Raw genomic sequence first — 25,350 nt, 5'->3', positions numbered from 1 at the left:
CTGTAGCGGGCTGGTGGAGAGGACCGCATGAGTGTGTACCAGTGACCCGGGTCAAGGGAAGGAGCATCTAAGCCACTGCTGCCAGGACCCAACCTGGCCAGCAAGGCCATTCAGTATTATCCTCCCAAACCTGCCTCCTGCTTGAAGCCTCTGCACTTGGAAAGGCCTTCCTGGGCCTGGCCTCCAGCAGAGGTCTGCTCTGGATGGAGACACCCGGGACTCCAGTTCCTGGGGGAGGCTGGTCCATCCTGAGGCCCCAGGACCCCACTGAGTGTTGTTCAGCACACACGCAGTCCATGTTCCTCAGGTGGGTGGTCCTGGGGAGGAGTTGGTCTGAGGGTGGGGTTGCTGCCCCCCACTTGGAGGCTCCTCTGACCATTCTGGTGGAGATGAGGCCGCCTAGCTTACGGAAACCAGTGGACGTGGCTACTGGGGTCTCTGAGGACCAAAGGGAATATCGGCTCAGCCCCTGACATGCATCCCCCACCTAGATGACTGGATCTAGGGCCACATCGGCCCCGGGGCCTCGGCAGCCCTTGCTGAGGGGTGCTCAGTTCTGCCTGCCACACCTGGCTCTCAGGGGCCAGGGCTTCCTCGAGCTGAGAGTGGGGCCCTGGTGAGTGTGTCTGGACCCCAGGTTGCCCCTGCGGAGAACAGCGGAGCATCGGGAGCAGGGAGCCCCCACCCCATCAGCTCCGCTCCGAGCTGCAAAGCCCCATTCCTCCTCACTGGCTGCTGGGTGGATCCCCAGGAACCCTGGCACTCAGGGAGGCGGATGGAGAGGGGCGGGCGAGGTGAATATGTCAGTTTATCCCAACACAAGTAGTGGCCTGTTGGGGAGGGGTGGGGGCCCGAGGAAATATTTGGGATGACTGGAACCGGCTGGCCCTTTAAGGCTCCTGTAACAAGACACCTCCCGATGGGACAGGAGGACGGCTGGGGCTTCCACCCCAGCCGACGGTGTTTCTCCCCTCCCTCCTCCCCCTTCCCGCGCCAGGCCCAGTTCAATTTGCTCAGCAGCACCATGGAGCAGATGAGCAGCCGCGCGGCCCCGGCCAGCCCCTACACCCCGGAGCACACCGCCAGCGTGCCCACCCACTCGCCCTACGCACAGCCCAGCTCCACCTTTGACGCCATGTCCCCGGCGCCCGTCATCCCCTCCAACACCGACTACCCCGGCCCCCACCACTTCGAGGTCACCTTCCAGCAGTCAAGCACAGCCAAGTCAGCCACCTGGACGGTGAGTGGCCCCTGCTCCAGCGGGCTAGGGATGGGGAGGCCCGCTCGGGGCACCTCAGGAGGGCCGAGCACGCCGGCTGGCCACAAGGGTTCCCACCTGGCCCGAGCCGGGAGGAGCATCAGGCAGGAGGCGGGTCTCTGGGCTGGGCAGTCCATGTGTGCCCACCCCTCGGACGCTGGCCAGAGTCAGCCAGCCTCCCCCAGGGCCCCAGAGGGGTTAGACGTGGTCCTTCCAGGAGGGGCAGGGGCAGGAGCAGGCCTGTCTCACCAAGGCCATCTGGCCCACTCAGGCGGGGGCTCCACTGCGAGGGTCATCCGAGTCCACGGAGACACCTCCTTGGGCAGCGTGGCCCTCTGCTGGCTGTGGCTTAGGACTGTGCCCCGTCTCCTCTGGAATGTCATCTCAGAGCACTGGCATGGGACAGGGAGGTTGTGGTGAGAACAGGGTGCTGAGGGCTGGGGGCCGCGCGCCGGGCCCCTGGGAAGTCTGGCCTTGTGCTTTTTGCCAACCTCGGTCCACTCTGAGCCTCCTGAGTCCACTCTGCTGCCAGCCTTTGCTGATGCTTTGCCCTGTGACCCAGAAGATGGAATCTGTTCTCCTTCCCATTTTACAGCCAAGGAAGTTGAGGCAGGAGCTGTGCAGATAGTGAGCGGGCCCTGGACGAGAGCCCCGTGATAGCCGGTGCCAGTGTTTCTAACCACTGGAGCTGGAGAGCAGGGTGGAGGCCAAGGTGGCCTGGTCAGGCTCTGTGAGTTGCTGGGGACACGGCTCTGGGGACGGGTTCCTCCCACAGTGGCTCCCCCAGCTGCTGGTCCATCACTGAGTGGAGGCTCCGCCCCAGCTTCTGGGGCTCCAATGGACCACAGGACCGAGGCGCCTGTCAGGGCTTCTGGCCCGTCCAGCCAGTGACTGCAGACCCCCGCCTCGCGCCCTTCTCCCGTCTGCAGGTTGTTGCTGCACCTGACCAGGGCCAAACGGGATCCTGGCGGGGAGCCCCCACTGTGGCGACAGGGTCCTCGTGCCCGGTGCCCCTGGATGAGGTTGTCCCATGGCGGCTGTGCTGCCAAAGATCTCTCTGTTCCCCGTTGCCCAGTGGGAGGGAGACCAAAAGTCTCCTCACGGACTTGGAGGTCCAGCTGGGTGACCTGAGCTGGTGAGGAGAGCCCGAGACACTGGCACCGCACACCTCTGGCCCGGGAATCCTACTGCCACCCGCCTCTGAGCCCAGACTCCTCACCCGCGTCGTTCCTCTCCCCCTGGGGTGGCTGTCCCCATTCCTCCCAAGTGGCACTGTCGTCCGTCTGGGTTGCTGGTGGCTTCTGGAGACAGATCCCTTGGGTTCTCCCGGGTGGCAGGCCGGTCTCCTCCCTCTCTGCTTGAGGACGTGGTGGGTCTTCACAGTGCCCTGGGGGCTCAGAGCTCCTCTGAGGGTCTGAGCTGCTCTTCAGGGAGGAACGGGAGCTGCCGCCTCTGTTGGCTGCCCCCGCCTGAGGCTCTGCCATCCTCTGCCAGGGTTCAACGGACATTTGGTTTGGTCCCACTGCCCTGCCCTAAGTGTCCCCCTGGGGCAGTCTTTTGGCCATTGGGGCAGCCCTGGCTGGCCAGCCACATGGGTTGGGCAAGGTGCGACCTCCAAGCCGGCCCCCACGTGGTGCCCAGCATCAGAGCCAAGCCAGAACAAGGATGCTGCCGCCTGTGCTCGGGCCCCCCCGGCCCTCCCTGTGCCGCGGCGGGTGGAGGTGGGACCAACATTGATAATGAGATTTTGGCACCTTGGCTCTCTGGGAAAAGACCCCCTGAGAGCTTTTTCCCTTGCCCAGGGAGGGCGGGCAGGCACTGCGCTCAGCTCTCCGGGGCCCAGCTGTGTGGGCGATGCCCGGACTTGCTGCTCTGGACTCAGCACCACGCGGTGCTCGGCCCCTGCCACGCTGCTGGCTGGTAACTGATAGATAATTCATATTTTTCTCAAGTACAATTCCGCATTGACTGCTGCCCTTGTTCCTCTCCCAGATCAGCAAAAACACCCTCGCTGGCCCCAGGTGGCCACAGCTGTTAACGTGGTCCTTGGCCTCTATTGTGCTGGAACTGCGACGGGCTTCCGGGCTCCTGGGTCCACGGCCCCGTTGTCTTCCCTCAGACCTCTGCTCTGCTCCTGCACAACCGGGTCTTCAGCCCTCGGCCCAGAGGCTTGCGTGTCTGCACACAGACGTGGGCAGCCCACATGCTGGGCACACTGCACATGTGTACCTGGTAGCACACACATGTGCATACATGCATGGCACACACAGGCAGGCCTCTGGTTGCTGCCCCGGATCCTGACAACCCCGTGCCCCTCGCCAGGAGGCAGGTCAAGCAGCTGGAGAAGGCTTAGTGTTCGGCCATGAGACTGTGGCCAGTGACAGGGACCAGCAGCGGGTGAGGATGGCTTGGCTGGTCATCACTGTAAGTGGGACAGGTGGAGCTGGGATACCTGCCGCTGTCCAGGTCCCCTCCCAGGTCTGCTTCTGACCTTCTGCTGCTTCACCTCTCTGCTACCCTGTCTCCTGCCAGAGAAGGGACAAGTGAGCAGGTTCATCAGGCTTCTTAGAGCAGGCCTGGTGCCCGGGCACCAGCAGGGTTTTCTGCGCTGTCCTGGTCAATGCTTGTTCCATCTCAGGACCCGTTTGGGATTCGGGGAGAGAGACACTGGGAAAGGCCACAGTTGTGAGCCAGGGCCTGGTGCCCAGTGGGCACTGATGCTCAGTGGACAGGTGGACAGGTGGGGCTGGGCCGAGGATGAGGAGAGCGGTCCCTCTTGTCCCAGTTTCATGACCTTGCTGGACATGGTGGGGGTCGGGACATGGGCAGTGGGCCCTGTGTCCACTCCTATTCTAGGAATGCCCCCATTAGTTGACAGTGTTGTGGACAGCTGGCCCCAGGGGTCACCTGAGCACAGGAAGAACAGGCATGCTGTCCGCCACCCATCAGAGCAGCCCGACAGGATGGGTGTCGGAAAGCCGTCCAGTGAGCTCAACCCTTCCCGCCCAGCTCCGCCTTGCCAGGCAGGTGTCTGTCCTTGGTGTTTGGGAGGTTTAGGGATGGACTCTGTCAAGAAGGCCCATGTGGGTGGACACCCTGGCCCCACAAGGCATCTGTGGGCACCTGGGGGCAGCTACAGCGTTAGAGGCAGCTGCAGGAGGCTGGTATGGAAGGCATGCACAGGAGGGAGTGCGCAGGTGGGAGCACTCTGAGGACCAGTGGCCTGGACGTGGCCCTGGATAACCCCAGCCGCCCTCAGACTCTGTGTGTGTGTGTGTGTGTGTGTGTGTGTGTGTGTGTGTGGTCAGGGTTGGAGGATGGGGGGCGAGCAGATCCGTGTGGCATGAGAGCCCCCACCATCCAGACCCCCGCCTGGGGGAGCTTGTGGAAGGCGGGTGGGAAGCACAAAGCCCTAGGAGGGATTCCTGGGGAGAACGAGGCTGAGTCAACACTAATGGATTCAGAGAAAACTTTCCAGCCCCTCGGAGGTTTGCAAGCCAGAGAAGAATAGCAGAGGTGTCCCAACACGACTGTGGTATCAATTGCGTTATCCTAAAAGTTTATGGAATGCATAAGTGGAATTAATACTTTTACTGGCACCAGGAGCAATTATGTGTGTTTAAAGCCAAGGGAAGAGTCCTAACAGTGTTTATTGTAGAGATGAAATGTGGATTATTGGGGGAAACAAGAGCACTTAGGGAGATCCCAGCGATTGCTCCTATTGTGCAGCAGGGCTCTGCCCACGCCGAAGCACCCGGCAGCCGGCGCTAGCCAGGGTCAGTGCCCCGTCTCCTGGCCTGAGGAGGGGTCATCTATTCTCTCTCTGGCAGCCAGAGGAACCCTGGGCCCTAAAGGTCACAGAACTTGCCTTGAAGGCCGTGAGTGAGGACAGAGAAGTCCAGCTTGGAGGACTTGGCCTGGCCGCAGCCTGGACACCAGCAGCCTGGTCCTGGGAGCTGAGAGTGCTCTCCAGCCGGAGGGGCCCCACCTCACTACACCAGGACTCTTGTAAGGGCCAGGAAGCAGGGTCCCTTGGAAGATAGGCTTCTGTCCCGTGGGCTTGGGGCTGTGGAGGACCAGGACCCACTTTAGTGAAGAACGGTCCATTCTCAAAGCCTCGTTTCCAAAGCTGTGGTCACTGTGTGGATCTGGGTTCTGACTCAGTGCTGACCGTGCCACTGCAGGGCCACTACGCCCTGGTCCCATGGCCTGGGGAAGCAGGCGCTTCTCTCCTGCCTCATGGAGGAAGAACTCAGGCTCCCAAAGGGCAGGCCAGGACAGGTCAGCTGGGCCCCGCAGCCTGACCTCGAGAGCCTCCCTGGGCACACCCAGACCGCCGTCCTCTCCTGCAGTCCCACCTCGGCTGCAGCTCCGTGGGGGAGAGTCTGGGACGTGCAAGACCTCTGTGACCAACAGGACAGAGGTTCTGGCCCCTCAGGGGTCCCCCGCTTGGCCCTGGGGAGCGTAGACTGTGCCCCCAGGAGCTCCTCTTACTGCAGAGGAAGAGGCCTACTATAAGCCTGAGATGCACTTTGTTTTAATCAGCAAATGCAAAGTCCTCTAGAATCTTTATAATTGGGATACTCTGGGGTTGACCAGCCTCCAGGGTGAGGAGTCAGACCAGCTGGGCCTGCAGACGGTCCCTCCTGACCTCTCCCAGTGCTGTCCCACGGGCTGGGGCCTGCCGGCCCGGGCCTGGACCGTGGGGCTCGGGAAGGTGAGCGAGGGCTGGGGTCTCTCCAGGCTGCTGTGCTCCTGCCCCTTCTGGGTCAAGACAGGGCTGTGGGGGAAGTCGCTTTGGGATCCCGTCAAGTCGCACTGGGAAGCTACGCTCAAGCTGTGTGGATGGGCGACACCAGAGTCCACTGGCCCTGGTCGCTGGCCCTGCCCGCCCTGGGGGAGGACATTCTGTCCCTTTCCCAAGGAGACAGTGGCAGGGACTGCGGCGTGGCCGAATGAGGACACCACCTCCCCGGCGGAGGCTGGTGTTGAGGAAGCTGAGGGCAGGGCGCTGCCTCCGAGGCAGGGGAGCCCTTGAGAAGTTGCCAGCGCTCTGGGTGAAGGCCAAGGTGAGCGGCTCCTTGAGGAATCCCCTCAGGCCTAACGCCCAGGGTCATGCGGCTTGCCCGCCCTAGCTGTGCCGCCGTGGCCCCGCCACCCCCTTCATCCCAGGTCCTGTGCAGGGTGGGTCCCGACGGAGCCCCTTGGGTCTTGGGGAGGGTGAAGGAGGCGGTGCTGACATGGAGGCCACCTCCACCTTGAGACCTGGCTTTGGGATCAGAGTCCAGTGCCAGCCGCTCCTTCCCCGAGGGCTACACTCAGTACGTAAGAGGTTCGGTGAAGACTTCGATTTCAACCAGCTGTGGCCCTAACGATGGAAACAGGCACGTGTGTGCCCAGTCTGCCTCCTGCCCTCCTGGTCTCCGGCTGTCTCTAGCTGGTGCCAATTCCAGACCCAGGGCCATCCCAGGAGGCCACGGTGCCCTGAGGGAAGGAGCTGACCACCCATGCCCCTACATCAGACCAAGACCACTGTCCAGAATGGCGGCAGCTGGAGGCCCCTGGATTTTCCTGTGAGAAAAAGGCATCTGCTGACCTCAGGGCACCCTTCCGCGTCCAGTCGGCCAGACCAGGCCAGCTCAGAAGGCTATGGCAGCCCCTGTCTCGTCCAAGTCCCAGGCCAGGGTGGGGGTGCAAGTAGCATGTTCCTCCCCGTGGTGAGCAGAGCAGACTGTTGGCCAATCTCCCTGCTGGGCCTGTGCCGGGCAGTGCTGTGGTCTGAGGATGGGCCAGCCCGGGACTCCCCACTGCAGGTGGCCTCCTCCAGCTGGCCAGACAGATGGGATGGGCTCTCTGCTGGCCACATCAGGAACCAAGTGGGTGGGGAGGGTTGCCTGAGGGTGGACCCAGCTGGGGAGACAGGTGGAGCATGGCCTTTGGACAGCCTGTGTATGTCCTCAGGACACTGCCCTGCTACCCGCTCCATCCAGGGTCTCTTAGAGTAAGACCAGGTGGAGGCAGAGCAAGGGTGGTGGTCCTCATGGGCACCTGTGGGATGATCCCAGCAGATCCTGACACGCCCTCTGTGGCAAGGACTGTAGCAAAGCAGAGCCCAGCGGTCCCTGCTGACCAGCCGCCTGGGAGCCCCACCACAGATGTTAAGGGAGACGCCCTCTGCAGCAGGACCAGGGCGGGCCGGCCCCCACCTGCCAGCCCCTCGCCCCTCAGGCTGTAAGGCAGCCCAGAGCGTGTGTCACACCCGGCAGCCACGTCCTGCTTTGTCCCCTGTCTACATTACATGGAACTCAGGCGTCTGAGGCCAGGCTTGTGGGACCTAATCTCAGTTCCTAGGACCCATCAAACCTGGCGGTCACCAGGGGCCGGGGGGGTGGCTTGGAGATCTTACAACGGAGAAAGGAACCAAACTCAGCTTCTAGGACTTCTAGGGCTCCAAGAGCTGCGGTACACCCTTCCCCGCCAGCCAGGAGGCCATCCTTGGGTGGCAGCAGGGCAAGGGCTCAGTCCCCAGGGCTGCCACCACTTCAGCCACCCGCCACAAGCACAGCTGTCGCCCCTGGGCCTCAGGTTCAAGCGCCTGCTCAAGTGGCTCACAGGACTCAGGGAAGCACGGTGGTGGCCCGTCCTGGTTTGTCGCAAAGGATGCAGGTGAAGAGATGCCTAGCTCAGGTGTGGGGAAGGGTGCGTAGCTTCCCTGCCCTGCTTGGGCACCGCCCCCGGACCTCAAGGAGTGACACGGGAAGCGGTCTAAACCCTGCCCTTTGGGGGTCTTGTGGAGTCTGCGCTATGCAGGCACGACTGGCTGAAGCACAACCTTCACCCTCCTCCCTCCTGGATTGGGGTGGGGCTGCAGGCCCCAGCGTTTTGACTCTTCCCCAATCTTTCTTTGACCAGCCCCCATGCAGCTACCTAGTGGCCACCAGTGATCAGGCAGTCCATTATCATTCAAGAGGACCCCACCACTTCAGAGCGGCTGGGGAGTTAGGGATGAGGACCAGAGAAGTGTTTCGCAACAGTGTAAGGTCACACAGCCCTGGCCTCGGTGCTGATCCCCGTGCCTTAGCTGGCGGCTTTGGGCAGCAAAACTCTGGTTGCTACAACCAGCTGGAGGACGTGAGGGTGAGAGTGGAACCTGGATCCCGTGGAGGGGCAGCACTGTCCCCTGGCTCTCCCCAGATCACAGACCTCTGCTGTCCTCTGGGCTGGTCCTGGTGTGCCTTTGGTCAAGCGTCTGGCATGGGCCTCGTGTCCTGAGCAGCTGCCCACATGCACAAGGGACAAAGCACCAAGCCTGCCCTCACTCAGCACCTGCCTGCACCCCTCCCTGCTCATGCTCACTCAGGACAGAAGCCACATCTGCCTCGGCAGCCGTGCCCGGCATGAGGGGCGGGGCAGGCCCGAGCCCTGCTATAGCACCCATGGCTCCCAGCCTCCACAGGAGCACTCAAGGTCTCCCAGCCACAGGGGTCCTCCATGTGGCTCCTGCAGGCTGTCTGGGACCTGTCACCAGGTCAGGGTGGGGCAGGCTGCCCAGATCCTAAGGGGCATTCCCGCTCGCCCCAGGCCCATCCCTGCCCAGGGGCCTTTCTTGCCCCAGCCACACGAGCCCATTGGACGGCCATCAGGGCTGCCTATGCCTGCCTCCTGGCTATCCCCCATTCGCCCCGGCCAGCAGCTCAGCAGTCCCTTCCATCGTGCCCTTTGCTGGGCAGGGTGTGGCCTGTGCCCTCCCTGGAGCCCCAGCTGCGAGTGTTCCCAGCACGTCCACCTGAGAGCGACTCCAGGGTGTTCTGAACCAGGATGTGGGCTCAGCACATGTGCCCCCCAGGATGACGGCTGCCCAGGGCAGGGCCAGCTCTCCTGCCCTGCCGGGGCTCCCTGACCTTCGTTGGTGGCCGCCAGCCATGCTCCCAGTTGCTCTCTGCTGGATGCAGACGTGCGTGAACAAGAGGTGGAGCCACAGAGGAGACCGGGAGGTGCCCACGGGGACAAAGCAGGGCTGGTGTCACCTGGACAGAAAGGGCTCCTCACTCCAGGGGAGTGGTCTGAGCCCAGCAGACTTCAAGCGGCGTTCTGTGGTTCAGCCCCCTGGCTGCCCTCGGGAGACGGAGAGGGCCGGTGGCCTTGGGAGGGCGATCCTCAAAGGGGTCCAAGACAGGAGAAAGATGTGGCTCTGAACACATGCACACGGAAAGTAGATAAAAGTGGGCTGTAAAAAAATCATTTAAAAAAATAAAACCCCCACCGTAGGCCCCATCTTCCAGAATCTGTTGTAACAGATTCACCCAAGCTGGTTAACGGTATTTGCGGTTTGCAAGATGGTACATGTCCTGGGAAAATGACAGACAAGTTATTATCACCTCTCCACTGTCCTCCTGCCTAAACCTGCCCATGCCGGGCACCCAGCTGCCGGGAGCGGGTGCGAGGAAATTAACAGCCCCGCGCCTGCCCGCCCCCCACCTGCCCTCTCACCCGCCGCCCCCACACCAGCCCTGCCAGGCCCAGGGCTCCCAGCCAGGCCGGGTCCATCTTGGAGTGGGGTGGGGGAGGAGAGGAAAAGAGGAGGGGTGTTGGGAGGGACAGGCGCATCGGTGTTTGGGCAAACCATTTCCTTCAAGCCAGTCGAGCACACGCATCCGAGCAGGCAAGTCCGGGCGGCTCCGTGTCAACAGTTGAAGATAAATAAGATTTTATCAGCTCAGAATCTGTTGAAACACATCCATCTAGCGGTTCTAAGGAAGGAGAGGCAGCAGGGGCAGGGGAGGCAGAGAGGAAGCCTCTCCACGACCTCCTATGGCAGGGCCTCCACCCAGGGCCTCTGCAGCACACTGTCCTCAGACTCCACCCTGAGCACAAAGCAGGGGTACTCCACTCCAGGGGTCCTTCCCTCCCCTAGCCACGCGTCTCCACCTGATGCTCCCAGGCGAGGGCAAGCCAGGGGCATCCCTCCCGAGGCTACCCAGGAGGGCCACGGTGGGCAACTCTGGGTCTAGCCTGTGGTGTGGGGCTGGCAGCTGTGAGTGCGCCAAAGACCACGTGATCACCGTGTTGGGGTAGCGGGTGGGGGCAGGCCGGCTAGGGGCCACGACCTAGGGCAGTGCCCTGGAGCCTCGACCTACCCCCGAGCTGGATGGGGTCGGAACCTGTCCATCAGATGCCACGGGGCACGCCAGAGAGAGCCCCGCTCGGGCCGCCGCCGCGGGTACCAGGGACAGCTCCCGGCGCCGGAGCTCCTCCCCGGGGCGGGGCGTACCGCGCGCTGGGTCCGGACCCGCTGCCCTGGCCACGTGTCCCTCGGTTTCCTGTGACTCCCTGGGGCTCCACCGGGTCTGTGGGGGCTGCACCGCCTTGTTCTAGCCGATCCGGGACGCCCCTCCGACGGCTTCCAAAGCGGCCCGCGGGCCCACCCGGCCTGGGCTTGCAGGGGCGCCGGGACTCAGATACCTCTGCGCAGGCAGAGGCGCGCGGCTGGGGCTGCAGACCGCGCTCCCGAGGACCCCGCCGGTGGGACTGGGGCCGGACCCCAGGGGAAGGACCGCGGGTCGGAAAGGGGTTTGTGAGGCCAGCGTGCTGTTCAGATTGACGGCTGTCAGGAGCCGCGGGGCCGCTCGCGCCCCTGCCCGCAGCTCTGCTGCTTCGCGAGCTGGGCCATCCGTGTCGGAACACGGCCCGAGCCCGGGCGCCCCCCCACCTCCGGGCGTGTCGGGGCCGCCCAGGAATGCGGCTGCAGGGCCCTGTCACACCTCGCCCGGCCTCGCTCCCAGCCTATCTTGGCCCACGGCCTTGGTGGGCCTACTGACTCCATCTCAAGTCATGGGTTGGGAGGATGGAGACTCCGATGGTCAGCCCTGGAGAGGTACTGCAGGGGAGCCCAGGTCTGGAGCCCCTGGGCGGGATCCATTTGGCCCAGCCCCTCCCACCCACCACCTCCATCCCAGGAAGCTGTGCAGGCTTACAGGAGTGTAGCCAGTAACCCTCCAGCCCCTACTGCGAACAATCGTGGCAGTGTTAGGCCCAGCGACGGCTGCCGTGCCACCCAGGGTGTTCCTAGGTGGCAGAGAAGTCTGTCCAGGATTCAAGGCAACCAGGCTGCCAATGCCAGAGCCAGCACCCGGCCTTAAGTGGTCAGACTTCGGGGCTGTTCTCCTTCTGCGGTGACTGGTCACTTTGACCTGTGCCCCACCGCCCAGGAGGCCTGTGTCCCACCCCCAGCCAGCAGCCCCGTTTCCTAGGGGAGCCCAGGCCTGGCACACAGCAGGACCAGATGCTTGCGGAATGGATGGCTCTCCAGACCCGGGCTAGGCGCTGTGCCACTAGCTATGCTCAGAGCCTGTGCCCTTCTCTGGGGCCTCCTCCACCAGGAAGGCCCTCCGTCGGCCTCTCGGAGCCTCTCTGTGGTACTCACTGAGTGTCCCCTGCACGAGGCCAACAGTGCCTTCATCTGCATTGGGACTGTTCTGAAGCCTCACCCGTGAGCAGGTGGAGGACTGGGGAGGGTCCCTGCTGGGCTGGGGGTCCTATATACTCTGAGAACATTGCGTCACGACACATCCCTCTCCCAGGAAGGGGCCACAGGGAGAATCGAGTCGGTGTGCATTTACTGAGTGCTAGCTGCACATCTCCTGCTCCCCATTGCTGGTGAGGGCCAGGGGCTACCTCCCTCCTCCTCCCAAGGCCTGCACGCTGGGGCATGCACTGTGCACATAGCAGGCACCCCACTCGTGCTCAGCAGTGGGCAGCTCACCCTGCAGACCGCCTTGGGCCTCAGAGAAGCCCGATAGCCTCTCCTCCACCGTCAACGTGTGTCCCTCTTACCTGACCAGGGCACTGGCACCACAAGGATCCTGCCCCTACTCTGCCTCCAATCAGCACAGATGGAGATCATGCGGCAGGGTCCCTGCTTGAGGCGGGACCTTTGTCCAAGGAACCAGAGTCCTGCACAGGCCTCTCGGAGCCTGGATGGGCCCTGTCTGAATCACCCTGGGTCCAAGTCTCAGAGGATCAAGCTTGGGTAGGGCCCACGTGTCCTGGGGCAGGGTGGCCAGCTTTCCCTTTAAAGGGATGCTTTGGGAGTGAAGGGGGAGCATGTTTAATGGTGGGGACCTCACATGTCAGTGACCTCTCCTGGGAAGCAAGACTGACCCCAAGGCAACCGGAGGCTGCTCTCCCCAGCACAGCCAGGGCCTGCCCTGAGTGCCAGCTGGTGCCGAGTGGGGCTGAAATCCACTTGCCTTGCCAGGGGACTTTCTGCCTTGCTACACCTGGCCTTGCCACACCTGCAGGGCCATGGGTGGCAAGCTGTTCCTGCACTTAAAGCAGGACTGAGGGCGTGCAGCCTCTGCCCGTGGTACCTTGCTGAGGAGGGTTGCGAGCAACCTCGGTCTTACCCTCCTCTCCCTCCCTCCCTTTTCCTGTGCTTGGCTTGCCTGGCGAAGGGTACACGCAGGGCCTGCCAGCCCACTGTCAGGGGACCTTATGTCTGCAAGAGTCTGAGGCCCCTCTTCCTCAGCAAAGGAAAGGCCCTGGATATGTGGGTTCCACCTACTCCTTCCTAGTCCCGCCAGCAAATACCGGTCTACCTCGGTTTCCCCAGCTGTACCACAGTGGAGTGTGATGAGGTGTTTTGGGGGTACTCGTGGCTGGTGTAACTCATGGTTCCAAGTCATTTGGGCTGGTTAGGGTGCAGAGGGTTTGGGATGGGGGAAGAAATGGGCCTCTGAACCCAAGACTGGTGCCATTCCTGCTGTCCTGGGGGTTAGAGGGTATGTGGAGTCTTGAGTGGTTCCAGGATCCGGAAGTGGGGGTCAGTCAGCCTGGAAATCAGTGGATACCCTTGGGGGCCTTAGCAGGGCTGGCCTGCCAGGTGGGCAACTTGGGATAGGACATAGATGCTGCGGCCTCCATGGGTGGTGAAAGGAGTAGCCCATCCTCCCTGGCACGGCATCCGGCTCAGCCCTGGAGGGACATCTTATCTCCTCAGGTTCTAGGCTGGGAAGACTGGCACTCTGCGGTCTCTTAGAGGAGCCCTGTAGTGGCACAGACCAAGCTCTGCCCAACGTGACAACTCCAACCAGAGAGGGTGCCAGGGTCCCTGGGCAGCGCGGCCTCCAGTGCTCCGGGAGTTCTCCATCCGAGCTCCAGTGCCTCGGGCACACAGCCCCTGCTGATAGTTTGTTTTCTCCGTGCAAATGCCATAAACACTGCCCTCTGGGCTTTGAACAAAGACTTAGCACCGCAGACCCCTCTTCCAACCTCTGCCGCAGGAGCCTAAGGTTGATACTGGGAGAGCCAGGCGCGTGCGAGACTCAGGCATGAAGCCCCCGCCCCATCCCTCCCCGACCCCCGCAGCTCCTCCTTGCTTCTCTGGTCATCATCGTCTGCCTTCATAAAGCAAATAGAAGGGTGCCTGCCTTCCCACCAGTGCCATCCAGGTCTAAGTCACCCGGTGGTCCCCAGGGAACATATGCAGCCAGGAGCAGCCCCAGCAGCTTTCAGGGTCCCCGAAGGATGGGGAGAGGAAGGACTCAAACCCCTGAAGCAACTTGAAGCAAGTGCTGCTCAGATCTATTTCAGCTCTTCTTTTATAAGAGTATTAAGTATAAGAGTATTAAGTAAAGCAGGATTAAACAAGATACAAGTTATAGAGAAATCACCCCAAGATCTGTCCTTAACCACACTCTCCAGTGGGTGTCCAACACAGAGCGGGTACATTAAGGCCACCTTTCTATATTCACTTAAAGTCACTCACATGAGCACATCACAGTGAAAGGTGTTTTCCTCTTTTCATCCTCTTTACTGGCCTTTGCTTGTCCTCTGGTGTCACACCTGTTGTTAGCATAATGACTCTATTTTGTTTTAAGCTAATTTTACTGAACTGCTAAGCAAAACATGCACTTAATCTTTAGCTCATATTATTACATTTTTTATTTCCCCTTAAAGGTCTACTCTGTTACCTAAACAAGCTCAGTTAAAACTAAGGTTTTTTACTGCCAAACAATCAGTGTGAGTCTTAATTTTTATCCTAATATTCTTTATGTCACTGGTTTATCCTCTACCTATTGTAATACACATGTGAGACCTAAGTCAGCGTAAACTACTCATAACCAGTTAGCATGCAGTGAGGGCATGTGATCTTCAGATAATATTTTTCTAGTTGTTTGCATATGCTGTTTTTTTGTTCTTAGGTCCTACATTTCCAGGGTGGCCCTTGAAGTCCAAGCCTTTGAAAGAAGGACAAATATTGGACATTTGTCCAATTACCATTAATATTAATTATTCATTCACCATTTTCATTGGACACTCTGGTATAGGGAAGAGGTGGCTCTGTGGGAGGTGGGTCCTTATCCTTGTTTGCTTGTTTCCCTCTAGGTGGATACCAAAAATGTGCCCCGGGCTTGTAAGCTAAGTAGGGTGGTCCTTGCTCTGTGGGGACATCGAGTCTCCTGTTCTGTTTGTCAGGCTATTTTACTGGTAAAGCATTAACTGGGCAGGTGTGGTCATCCTAGGAGCAAGCGACTCCTGTAACTGTAGTTTCTGAAGACCGCCTCACACTCTGTACCTCAACTTATCATGTGTGATGTTGGTGCATTTTTTAAGCATTCCTCACCCTCCCCCAAGCTCCGCAGACTCACTGAGGCTAAATTCTTATCACGCAATCAGGGAATATGATTAGCAGTTGTATAGTTAAAAGTGTGATAATTACAAGAAAACACCCAGCTCCTAGGAGAGCTGACAGTGGCAGTTTCCTGGAATGGGGGCCTCGCCAAGCCCTCCCCGTGCTCGGACCTTGTCAAGTAGCATGGCGGAACAGCCCCTGCCAAGATGCCCATCTCCATGCTGTGCGGGAAGGACTGGGGAATCCAGCCAAGGGGGATGCACATGGGTGGCCCTCCTCACCAGAGTGGGGGGACGGCACTCCAGGGAGGGGACACGGCCTGACAAGGCATGGAGCTGGGCTCCCGGCCTCAACCTGTCCCCCTCCCCTGCAGTACTCCCCGCTGTTGAAGAAGCTCTACTGCCAAATTGCCAAGACGTGCCCCATCCAGATCAAGGTGTCCACGCCACCACCCCCGGGCACTGCCGTCCGGGCCATGCCCGTCTACAAGAAGGCAGAGCACGTGACCGACATCGTGAAGCGCTGCCCCAACCACGAGCTTGGCAGGGATTTTAACGAGGGTGAGTCCCACTGGCGCCCAGACCCCTGCAGCACCATGGCCAGCGGCCTGGATGCGGAGAGAGGCAGGGACCAGGGAGTGGGGGCTGGAGGAGTGGAGGCAGCCGCCCCCGGCCATTTCCCCAGCTCTGGCTGGGGCTGCAGGCCCAAGGCCCGGGGCAGGAGCAGGTGGTCTGGGAAGGGTCTGAGGAGCCCCATGGGGTACCCTCCAGCGTGCTGGCTAGGCTTGCTGAGGAGCAGAGCTTCTGAGCCACGCACAGGCCTGAGTCCTGCCCGGGAGGCCCAGGGGGCCAGGCCAGAAGGCACCTGGCACAGGAGTGGCAGACCAGCACGGGGCCCTCTCTGAAGTGGTGTGCCCTCCCGGCAGGACAGTCTGCCCCGGCCAGCCACCTCATCCGCGTGGAGGGCAACAACCTCTCGCAGTATGTGGACGACCCTGTCACCGGCAGGCAGAGTGTCGTGGTGCCCTACGAACCCCCGCAGGTAGGCCAGGGGCCAGGTGGGGTCCCCTGGGGTGGAGGCCCTGGCTGGCTTCAGGGCTAAGGGGCTCCCCACTGAGTCCAGTTGTGTCACAAGGCCCTTCCCTGCCTGGCACCTGGCACTGGTTCCTGACCACCTACTGTGCACACTGACGCTCCAGGCCAGGTCTGATGGGAGGTCTCTGGGCACCAGAGTCCCCAGCTCTATCGGCTGTGAGCCCTCGGCCCCGCCCTCCCGGAGTCTCCTCCTCCTGCCCGTTGGTCCCAGCGTTGTCTGGGCCTGGGCTGGACACCAGCCGAGTGCAGCGGGAGTTCCCAGGCAACTTCGACTGTGTCGGCCCAGAGAGAACCAAACCCGCAAGCACTGGTGGGGTGCTGAGTTCTAGGCTGGGGCTGGAAGTGGCCCTAAGGCCTGATGGCGGGACCAGGGGCAGGTGGTGTAGGAGGAGAGGCTGAGGTAGGGGCCTGACCTTTAACCTGAAAGAAGCAGAAGGTCCTGGGGGTGGGGACACCATTCTGGGTCTGAAGTGGGGTTCAGTTGCTGGGAAAGGGTGGGGTGGGGGAAGCAGAGGAATGGGGGGAACTGGAGGGGTGATGGTGGGATGGACGTCAGGATAGAAGGCTTCCCAGGGAGGGCAGGTGATTGCCAGGCCCCATCCCCGGACCTGGGTCTGAGACCAGCCCTCAGGCTGCCCCCCTCCCCCTGTGGTCCTCAGTGAGAGAGCCCCCCAGGGTGTGACCAGGCTGCTGCGTTCCCTCCTCCCTCCCCGTCCCACTTCCACCAGGAAGTGGGGCTCTCTCGCCCCCTGGTGGCTGCCATGTGCCAGCAGTTCTGAGAAAGGCTGAGTTCTTCCCAAACCAAGACTGGTTTTGTGTCCCGACCCAAGAAGTTCACGGAAACTGCCCAGTGTGTGGTCCTAGGGTGCCCACTTGTCAAATCCTGGGTGCATGTCTTGGGTCTGCCCCAAACTCCTCAAGAAATAGAGGTACTCTGCGGGTGTCCACCCAGATGGCCCTGGTCCCCTCACCCTTAACAGAACCTCACACCTCTGCAGATGCGTCCACAGCATGCAACACACATGTGTACCACAAAGGCCTGTGCACACAGCCACTCCCACACCCTCAGGGCTTGACCTCAGCCCGTGCCGAGAGATGGCCAGGCAAAGGGAACACAGACCCTGTGCTTCCTGAGAAGAGACCAGGCCTGAGCCCTCTCCGAACACTGAGCCAGCACAGCACTTGGTGCTCAGTGTTCTGGATGGATGGATGGATGCGTGGATGGGTAGATGGGTGGGTGGATGGATGGGTAGACAGGTAGGTGGATGGACAGATGTGTGGGTGGATGGAAGGATGGGTGGGTAGATGAAAGGCCGTGTGGGTGGATGGAGGGTGACGCGTGCCCTCCCTGCCTCCCTGTGCACAGGTGGGGACGGAGTTCACCACCATCCTGTACAACTTCATGTGCAACAGCAGCTGTGTGGGGGGCATGAACCGGCGGCCCATCCTCATCATCATCACCCTGGAGACCCGGGAGTGAGTCTGCCAGTGATGTGGTGGAGGTGGAGCAGGGCTCAGCGGCACCGCAGGGGCTGGCATGAGCCGGATGGCAAGGCTGGCCGGGCAGTGCCGAGGCCCGGCAGTGAGCTGGGAGGAGGGGTCTGCAGGTCAGGCTGCTGGGAGGGAAGGACCTCCCCTGGCCTCAGGGCAGGAGCCGGGCCTTGGGAGCTCCGCACATTGATGTGCGGTTCCTTCCAGTGGGAACGCGCTGGCTGCCCTGCCTGGGCTCTCGGCCCAGAAGGACAGGGCTGCGGGGTCCGCAGGGGTGGGAGAGGCAGGGTGGGGCTGGGTTCCTGAAGCTCCTGGCTCTGCTGTGCCCTCCTGACAGTGGACAGGTGTTGGGCCGCCGGTCCTTTGAGGGACGCATCTGTGCCTGTCCTGGCCGCGACCGCAAAGCTGATGAGGACCACTACCGTGAGCAGCAGGCCCTCAACGAGAGCGCCACGAAGAGTGTGGCCGCCGGCAAGCGGGGTGAGTGGGCAGCCACACTGCTCCACTCGAGCTTGGGGGGCCTGCCAGCACATCCGAGGGACAGATCCAGGCCCTGAGTGGTCCTGGGCCTGGAGGCCTCCCTGGCCCCTGAGCCCCTGGCCAGGGCACCTCAGAGGTCCAGGGCCCACCTGGCACCCTAGGCTCGGCTCTGTCTGGTGTGGCCTCTGGCCAGGTTCACCCTGTTCATGTGCTGCGTCCATGGGAAGGTCAGCCTGATGGGAGTGGGGTGTCCCAACGCCTGGGCCTCCGCCCTTTGCCCTCCACCTGTGGCCCGGCTCACCTGGCCCTCCCTGCCTCCCTGTAGCATTCAAGCAGAGTCCCCCTGCCATCCCCACCCTGGGCAGCAGCGTGAAGAAGAGGCGGCACGGGGACGAGGACCTGTACTACATGCATGTGAGTGGCACTGGCCGCAGGGCAGCAGAGGGCGAGACGTGCCTGGCCCTGTGCCCAGGGAGCCCAGGCCGGGGTGTCCGAGAGGCCACCAGGGGCAGCCCCCACACCTTAGATGCGGCTCCATAGAACGCAGGGCCACAGAGGATGGGAGGCTCCCGGGGAGCCAGCCCACGGCACGGTGAGCAAGGAGGGCCGCCAGGTCAGTCGCTGGGCCGGGAAGGTCCTGGTGTGCCATCCCACCCAGTGGGAATTCTGCAGGAATCCCATGATCCTAAACTCTGGCAGGTGGCGTATGGCTCATGTGTCTAGGCCAGCCAGCTTGGGGTCACTCAGCTGATGAACAGAGCCACCGTGAGCCTTGATGGCGTCCCTCTTCCACGATGGCGTGCTGAGTGTTCGATGAAACCCCCGCCGTCCCCTGAGCAGGAAGGAGTGGCCGCGGGCAGGTGCCTGGCCTGCCCATCAGGTCACAGTCACTGGTCAGAGCTGCTGCAGGGGAGAGGAAAGGCCAGGGGGCCCTGAGGAAGGAGGGCCGCGGCCCCGGCAGAGTCCTCCCCAGGCCGCTGCGGCCACCAGGGCCGGGGGGCCCTGCCTGGCTGCGGCGACACGGCAGAGCCTGCCTCTCTCTCAGGTGCGCGGCCGGGAGAACTTCGAGATCCTGATGCGGGTGAAGGAGAGTCTGGAGCTGATGGAGCTGGTGCCACAGCCCCTGGTGGACTCGTACCGGCAGCAGCAGCAGCAGCTCCTGCAGCGGCCGTGAGTGGGCTCCCGCCTGGCCCGGAAGCGGCTCTGGCCACTGGGGAGGGCAGTGGGGCCTGGGCAGCTCAGGGCTCAGCTCGGGCCATCCTGTGGCCTCCCTGGGGTCCTGGGTCACCGCCCTCATGGTGCCTCTCCCTCCAAGGGGCCTTGTTTGCTGAGTGGCGAGCAGGGAGGGGCAGTTGGGGGGACACTGGTGGCAGCCCCAGCCGCGTCCTGCTGCAGAGCCGGGAACAGGCTAGGCCGGGCCCGCATGCAGCGGGGGACAGGAGCGTGTGAGGAGGGAGCCGCTCTCGAGGCCCGGGTCAGGGTCCCCTCTGCCTGTGCACAGAGGCGCTGGTGGCTGTGCCTGGGGGCGAAGCCGCCTGGCCCCCTCCAAATGTAGTGTGTTGCTTTCCAAGCAGGAGCCCCCTGCAGCCTCCCTCCTACGGGCCTGTCCTCTCCCCCATGAACAAGGTGCACGGCGGAGTCAGCAAGCTGCCCTCGGTCAACCAGCTGGTGGGCCAGCCGCCCCCGCACAGCTCAGCGGCCGGGTCCAATCTGGGGCCCATAGGTGAGTCCCTCAGTCAGTGGAGGCCCAGGGGCGTTGGGGAGACCCAAGGCTGGGTCTGCCTGAGTCACCCCGGCCAAGCTCACACGGGTGGGAGAGCGATGGCTCAGCGCTCTGGCCGGGGCAGGGTCCACTTGCCATCGCAGGCCCCAGCGTGGGCAGAGACTGAGGCTGGGCTCCAGCCCTTCACCACCTCCCGGCGGCCGAGGGAGCTGGGACTGTTCTAGCCCCGCAGAGCCTCGGTTTCCACGAGGGAAGTGGCATTAGAAGTACCCGCCTCACTTGTTTTGAGGGCTGAATGCTGATAGGGAGGCCAGCACTGCAGGGAGCTCAGCAGGGAGGAGGTTGGACCTGTCCCCAAGGTCCTCGTGGGCACAGCCAGCCATGTGTCCAAAGCTGCGGGTGCCCCCAAGGGGTGCCGCCCCTGAGACGCTCACAGGCCAGCCGCCATCCCTCTGCCCTCTCAGGAACCAAGCAACTGTACCCAGCCACCTCGGTCCCTACCTCCTGGGGACAGGAGCCAGGCTCGGTCCTGGCTTAGGCCTCCGTGGCCATGGTCACTGAGCGTCACACTGCCAGGCTTGACTCTGCCTTGGGAGCCCCCTGGGCCTGCCTGCTCCAGGACACTGAGCCCCACCTGCCCTCCTACCCAGGCCCTGGGGTGCTCAACAGCCACGGCCACACCATGCCGGCCAACGGGGAGATGAACGGGGGCCACAGCTCCCAGCCCATGGTCTCGGGATCACACTGCACCCCGCCACCACCCTACCACGCTGACCCCAGCCTCGTCAGGTAGGCAGTGTCCACCAGACCCGGGCTTGTGCTGCCACCTTGTTGGCAGGGAGTGGCCTCTGCGAGCTGCTGCCCCTGCCATGTTAACCCTCAGATTAACCGCAAATGGCCCTTAGAAGGAAGGGACCCGGGAGGCAGGGCTCCTCGCTGATGCCCCGGGGTTGGGCACGTCCCAAGGGAGTCACGGCTTTGTCTGGGGCCATGGGCACCTGTCGGCTGAGCTGTGCTGTGTAGGAGGCCCGTTCCCACCCTGGCCAGGCCTCCCCCGTGAGATGTGAGCACACAGCCGCGTCCCCTGAAGCTCACGCTGCCCTGCGTCTGCCTCTGGCCCTGCAGCTTCCTAACAGGATTGGGGTGCCCGAACTGCATCGAGTACTTCACTTCCCAGGGGCTACAGAACATGTACCACCTGCAGAACCTAACGATCGAGGTAAGGCCCGCCGCCCTCCCCAGAGGACTGCCTTCCAGGCCTGGGGACTCTGCCTTTCCAGTGGGGGTGGGGCAGAGCACTCGCTGCCGTCCTGAAGTCAGGCCAGCTGCCGTGAGCAGCTGAGGCTGAGCTGACCTGCACCCGGGCCTCTGGGAGCTGGTCCGCATCCTCCGGTGCCCAGAAGTCAGGCTGCCTTTGATTTTAGGGGCTGGGCTGTTTCCAAGGCCTGAAGTAGCAATGCAGGAGTCAGCGGGGGTTGGTCTAGTTCAGGACCATGCACACTAAGGCTCAGAGAAGGCAAGCGTCAGACCCGAAGCCAGCAGCGCATCCTGCATATGGCAACCAAATGTTGTGGGTTCAGAGTCAGGGGCCTGGAGGACCCCAGGCGGCCATCCGTCCCTGGTTTCAGTAAGGACACTGGTGGACCGGAGCCAGACTTGTGTGTAGTGGCTTAGGATTGCCCTGACAGCCTGGCCACAGCTGTCCACGGGACACGGCAGTCAGCCCACGGGGCTCCCGCTCTGTACCTCAGGACCCTCTGCCATCCCTGCTCCTCAACCAGCTGGCTCAGCCAGGGTCGGAGGCTGGCTTTTGTCCCTGGCCCAGGGCCCCAGGCCAGAGACACAGGTTTGTCAGAGGGAGCTGGGGCCACAGCTGACGACTCACTGAGGGTGGTATGGTCGTGTCCACCCCCCATGCTATCCCCACACCCTCCTGGCCAGCTCAGAGGGCCCGTGTCACCTGGGCCTCACCAGCACTGTGAGCCGGGCATGGTGTGCAGGGTGGCGGAAGCTCAGGACTGAACTGGGATCAGCGGCCAGCTAATAGCACCCGGGGTGCCCGGAGGCTGGGAGGCAGGTCATCTTCCCAGGCCCCATGTCTGCCCCGACCGTGGTCAGGGCCCTGCTGGCCATGGCCCCAGGAGAGCCTCCACGCACTGTCCATCACGGCACTTCTCGGCCGTCCCGCCAAGACGTGGTCTGGCTGGTCCCAGAGGGTGGGGCTCTAGGGCAGGTGCTACCTGGGGGGTGGGGTGTCCCTGGGGCGGAGGACGGCGGGCCACCAGCCGGGCATGTGGTCCTGAAGCTGTTTCCCCTGCCCCTGGTGGGCGCCACTCTTGCAGGACCTGGGGGCCCTGAAGATCCCCGACCAGTACCGCATGACCATCTGGAGGGGCCTGCAGGACTTGAAGCAGGGCCATGACTGTGGCCAGCAGCTACTGCGCTCCAGCAGCAACGCTGCTGCCATCGCCATTGGCGGCTCTGGGGAGCTGCAGCGGCAGCGAGTCATGGAGGCCGTGCACTTCCGCGTGCGCCACACCATCACCATCCCCAACCGCGGTGGCCCGGGTGTGGCCGGCCCCGACGAGTGGGCGGACTTTGGCTTCGACCTGCCGGACTGCAGGTCCCGCAAGCAGCCCATCAAGGAGGAGTTCACGGAGGGCGAGGGCCACTGAGGCTGGCCTCCTGAGGCCACTGAGGCTGGCCTCCCGAGGGCCGCTGAGAACCGCCTCTTGAGCGCCTGTGGCGGTCACGCTCTGCCTCAGTGGCAGGACCTTTGGCCTGTGTCCAGAGAAAAGGCAAGGGCCTCCCACCATGCGCCACTTCCAGGGGGACATCACTGGCCTTCTCTGGCCGTAGGAGATGCCCACTGCAGCCTGAATCGCCTGTGGAGACTCTGGGCGCGCCTACCCACGTGCTTGCCAGGCTGGGCATGGGCCAGGTGCCAACGCAGGGGCTGCCCTGGCAGGTAGAAGGACACCGGCGTCTGTTCTCCATGCCCCATGGTCCTTGGGGACTCTGTGCTCCCCTGACTGAGCAAGAACTTCTCTGCTGATGTTCTGCCAAGAAGTATTTTCCGGCGTCTCTTCGTTCTGGGTAGAGTGAGCAGCAGGCGACGGCTGCTCGTTTGTTGGCAGGTTGAGGTGGAACTGTGGCACCCGAGGTGGCATCCTCCTCTGCAGGACCCGAGGATCGCTCTGCCCCTAGCACACTCTGCAGTGACCGTGTCTTTCCTGCCCAAAGCGGAGCTGGCTGGCATTGGAGCTGGCTGGACAGGGAGGGGGGCATGGCCCCTCCTCAGAGGCCAGGAAGCTTCTGGTTCTGCCTCCAGTAGGTGCCCCTGCAAGCACGCTGGCTGCAGTCGCCTCTCGGTGACGGAGAGGGACGGCCTGTCGGACTACGGACTACCAGCCAGTCATGTGGTCCTGCAGCTTTTCCCCTGCTCGAACTACGGGAGGTTGTCAATGTTTGATAAAATGACACTCTTTTGTACGCGGTGGGTCAGCTTCGTGTTTGTGTTTGTTTATTTGAGTTTTGTCCTTGGCATTCCCTCCAGCTCAACCTGGCACGTCCTGGCTTTCCCACATGTTGCCAACAAGCCAGGCTAAGAAAGCCCAGGGAGGAACCAAGGTGGGCTGTCACTTGTCCCAGGATGGACAGCTGTGGAGGGGGCAAACTGAGTCGGCAGGTAGGAACGTCCTTCTCTGTCCTCTGTGGTTACTTCTGCGGGTGTCACAGGTCCACCCTCTGGGCTGAGGCCAGTTCTCTGCTGGTGGCAGTTTCCTGTCCTCGGGGGATGGCACTGAGGCAGGGGCAGGGGGGCCAGGCCTTGATGGAGCCTCTACAGACTCAGCAGGCTTCGGGGAGACGTCTGCAGGGGCCCGCCTGTTGGGGCCCTTCCACCTGCAAGGACCCTCCTGAGCCTCCGTAGCCAGAGCTCCTACAGTCAGGGCAGGGGTGGAGCCCGGGCAGGAGCCTGACGTGTGTGACAAAGCCAGCCTTCTGCTCTACCTGCAGCACTCATGGCCTTGGGCCAGTGACTGGCCCTCTGCCAGCATTCCTTCCTTCAGGCCTGGCTCTCCTCTAATGTCAGTTAGCAGAGACGGTGAAGCCCCCATGTCAGAGGAAGGTCAGACACTGCCCTGGTAGGACCAGCTCCAGGCCAGGACTTGGTCCTAGAAGGGTGCAAAATAGAGGCCACCTGTCTACTGCCCCCAGCACGAGTGTGTGCCGACAGGCAGGGCTGCCACACGCCACCAGACACTTCCCGGAACCTTCAAGGACAGATGCCTGGGTGTTCATAGGGTGGGAGTGGCCAGAAGCACCACCACCAGGGCCTCCAGCAAGCTCCATCCGACTGTGGGGCAGGTGTCAACTGTGCCAGGTGCCACTGGGGTCTGGGGGCTCCCTGGAAGTGCTCACCTCCCCAGCCCCAGCATGGCGCAGGCTTCCTGGTGTCGGGTGTGACCTGGCTGAGGCTGGCTCACCTGCAGGTGTGACTTTGCTTGTCATCGCACAGATGAGGATACTGAGGCCATGCAGGCTTGTCCCCTGCCTCAGGTCAGGATACTGGCTCTGCCCTGTAGCAGCTCAGGAGCCACGCAGGTCGCTCCTGACTCCTGGGTGCTTAGCCATCTCAGCAACGCTGAAGTGCCAGAGACCCACGTGGGTGCGCCTCCCAGGCACCGTCCCTGTTCAGCCCCGTTCCAGGAGCGGCTGTGCTCCTGGGCGGGTGGCTCAGGGCCTGGAGGGGCCCACGAGGTGGCTGTCGCTGGACCCTGTCACATCCACAGAAGGATGGGCGTTTGCAGAACCTGCCAGAGGAGCCGTCTCCAGCGCCGGCCGCGACGCCTGTCTGTTGATCTGCAGTCCCCTGGCGCTCAATGGAGGAAGCCTTGGGAGAGGGGAGACCACGGGTGAACTGCCCGAAGCTCTACCACGCTGGGAGGGGTGCTTGTGGCCAAGAACCGGCTTCCTCGTGAGGCTGAACGCCTTGGTCAGTAAAACGCGAGAATCAGGAGGAAACAAACCTTCGAGGCCTAAGGTTCTCCCAGCAGCACCGGGCGGCAGCCTGGGAGGCACAGCGGGTGTCTCTGGAAGCCTCTGCCGGGCAAGGGGTGGAGTGGCGGGAAGGCCCCTCATGTCGCCGCCCCAGCCTGGGCTGTGTGGTCTCAGGAAACATGGCACATCTTCCACTGTTGGGGGCTATGCCATGCGGACTACGCCAAGATGGCGCCTGGCAACCAGTCGGAAGTTGTTTTGATCACTCGGCGGTGAGGAGGTCGGTTAACATAGACACACCCAAGTGCTGTATCATTGGCCGTATTCAAGTGATTCCACGCACACAACGCGTGCACAAGTGTTCCCGAGAGCTCCTGCTCGTGCCTGTTTGACCTTTACTGCGATTGGGCAGCTAGCTCCGCGCCTGATCTTGGCATAACTAGCGATGGCCCTTCCCTTCGCCTCCTGGAGGGAATATAAGCCGCCTCTCCTCGAGCGCCGGGGTTCCGGGTTCCCGAATCATCAATAAACTGCTTCAAATTCAAGACTCTTGCTGCCCGTTTGTCTCGCGCGCCAAATTGACTCCGCTGGACGGCGTCATTCCATGGCACCACCTCCCCACCCCCGTAGGTAGTCTCTGATGGCCGTGGCACGTCCAGAGGTCAGTGCC

The 25,350-nt window shown here is 62.5% G+C and overlaps 1 protein-coding gene across 6 annotated transcripts in view; it reads left to right on the top strand.

The window, feature by feature from the left end:
- Tp73 (tumor protein p73) overlaps nucleotides 1–25,150 on the top strand; it is a 54,841-nt gene extending 29,691 nt beyond the window's left edge. For 3 of the 6 annotated variants that reach the window (XM_047523232.1, XM_047523234.1, XM_047523236.1), the window contains 11 exons: nucleotides 998–1,240; nucleotides 15,265–15,451; nucleotides 15,817–15,932; nucleotides 17,352–17,461; nucleotides 17,814–17,956; nucleotides 18,282–18,370; nucleotides 19,002–19,126; nucleotides 19,531–19,679; nucleotides 20,330–20,468; nucleotides 20,805–20,898; nucleotides 22,022–25,150. In XM_047523232.1, the coding sequence (XP_047379188.1) occupies nucleotides 998–1,240; nucleotides 15,265–15,451; nucleotides 15,817–15,932; nucleotides 17,352–17,461; nucleotides 17,814–17,956; nucleotides 18,282–18,370; nucleotides 19,002–19,126; nucleotides 19,531–19,679; nucleotides 20,330–20,468; nucleotides 20,805–20,898; nucleotides 22,022–22,354 (1,728 nt within the window). In that variant the 3' untranslated portion in view covers nucleotides 22,355–25,150. The remainder of the gene's footprint in view (nucleotides 1–997; nucleotides 1,241–15,264; nucleotides 15,452–15,816; nucleotides 15,933–17,351; nucleotides 17,462–17,813; nucleotides 17,957–18,281; nucleotides 18,371–19,001; nucleotides 19,127–19,530; nucleotides 19,680–20,329; nucleotides 20,469–20,804; nucleotides 20,899–22,021) is intronic. The other 3 variants (XM_047523238.1, XM_047523239.1, XR_007104745.1) reach the window with 2 other exon arrangements.
- Nucleotides 25,151–25,350: the final 200 nt, after the last annotated feature.

This window comes from Sciurus carolinensis, chromosome 1 (assembly GCF_902686445.1).
Source record: "Sciurus carolinensis chromosome 1, mSciCar1.2, whole genome shotgun sequence".
Classification (NCBI taxonomy): Eukaryota; Metazoa; Chordata; class Mammalia; order Rodentia; family Sciuridae; genus Sciurus; species Sciurus carolinensis.
Note: the sequence above shows the minus strand (reverse complement) of the source record. Positions and strands in the feature narration are given on the sequence as shown.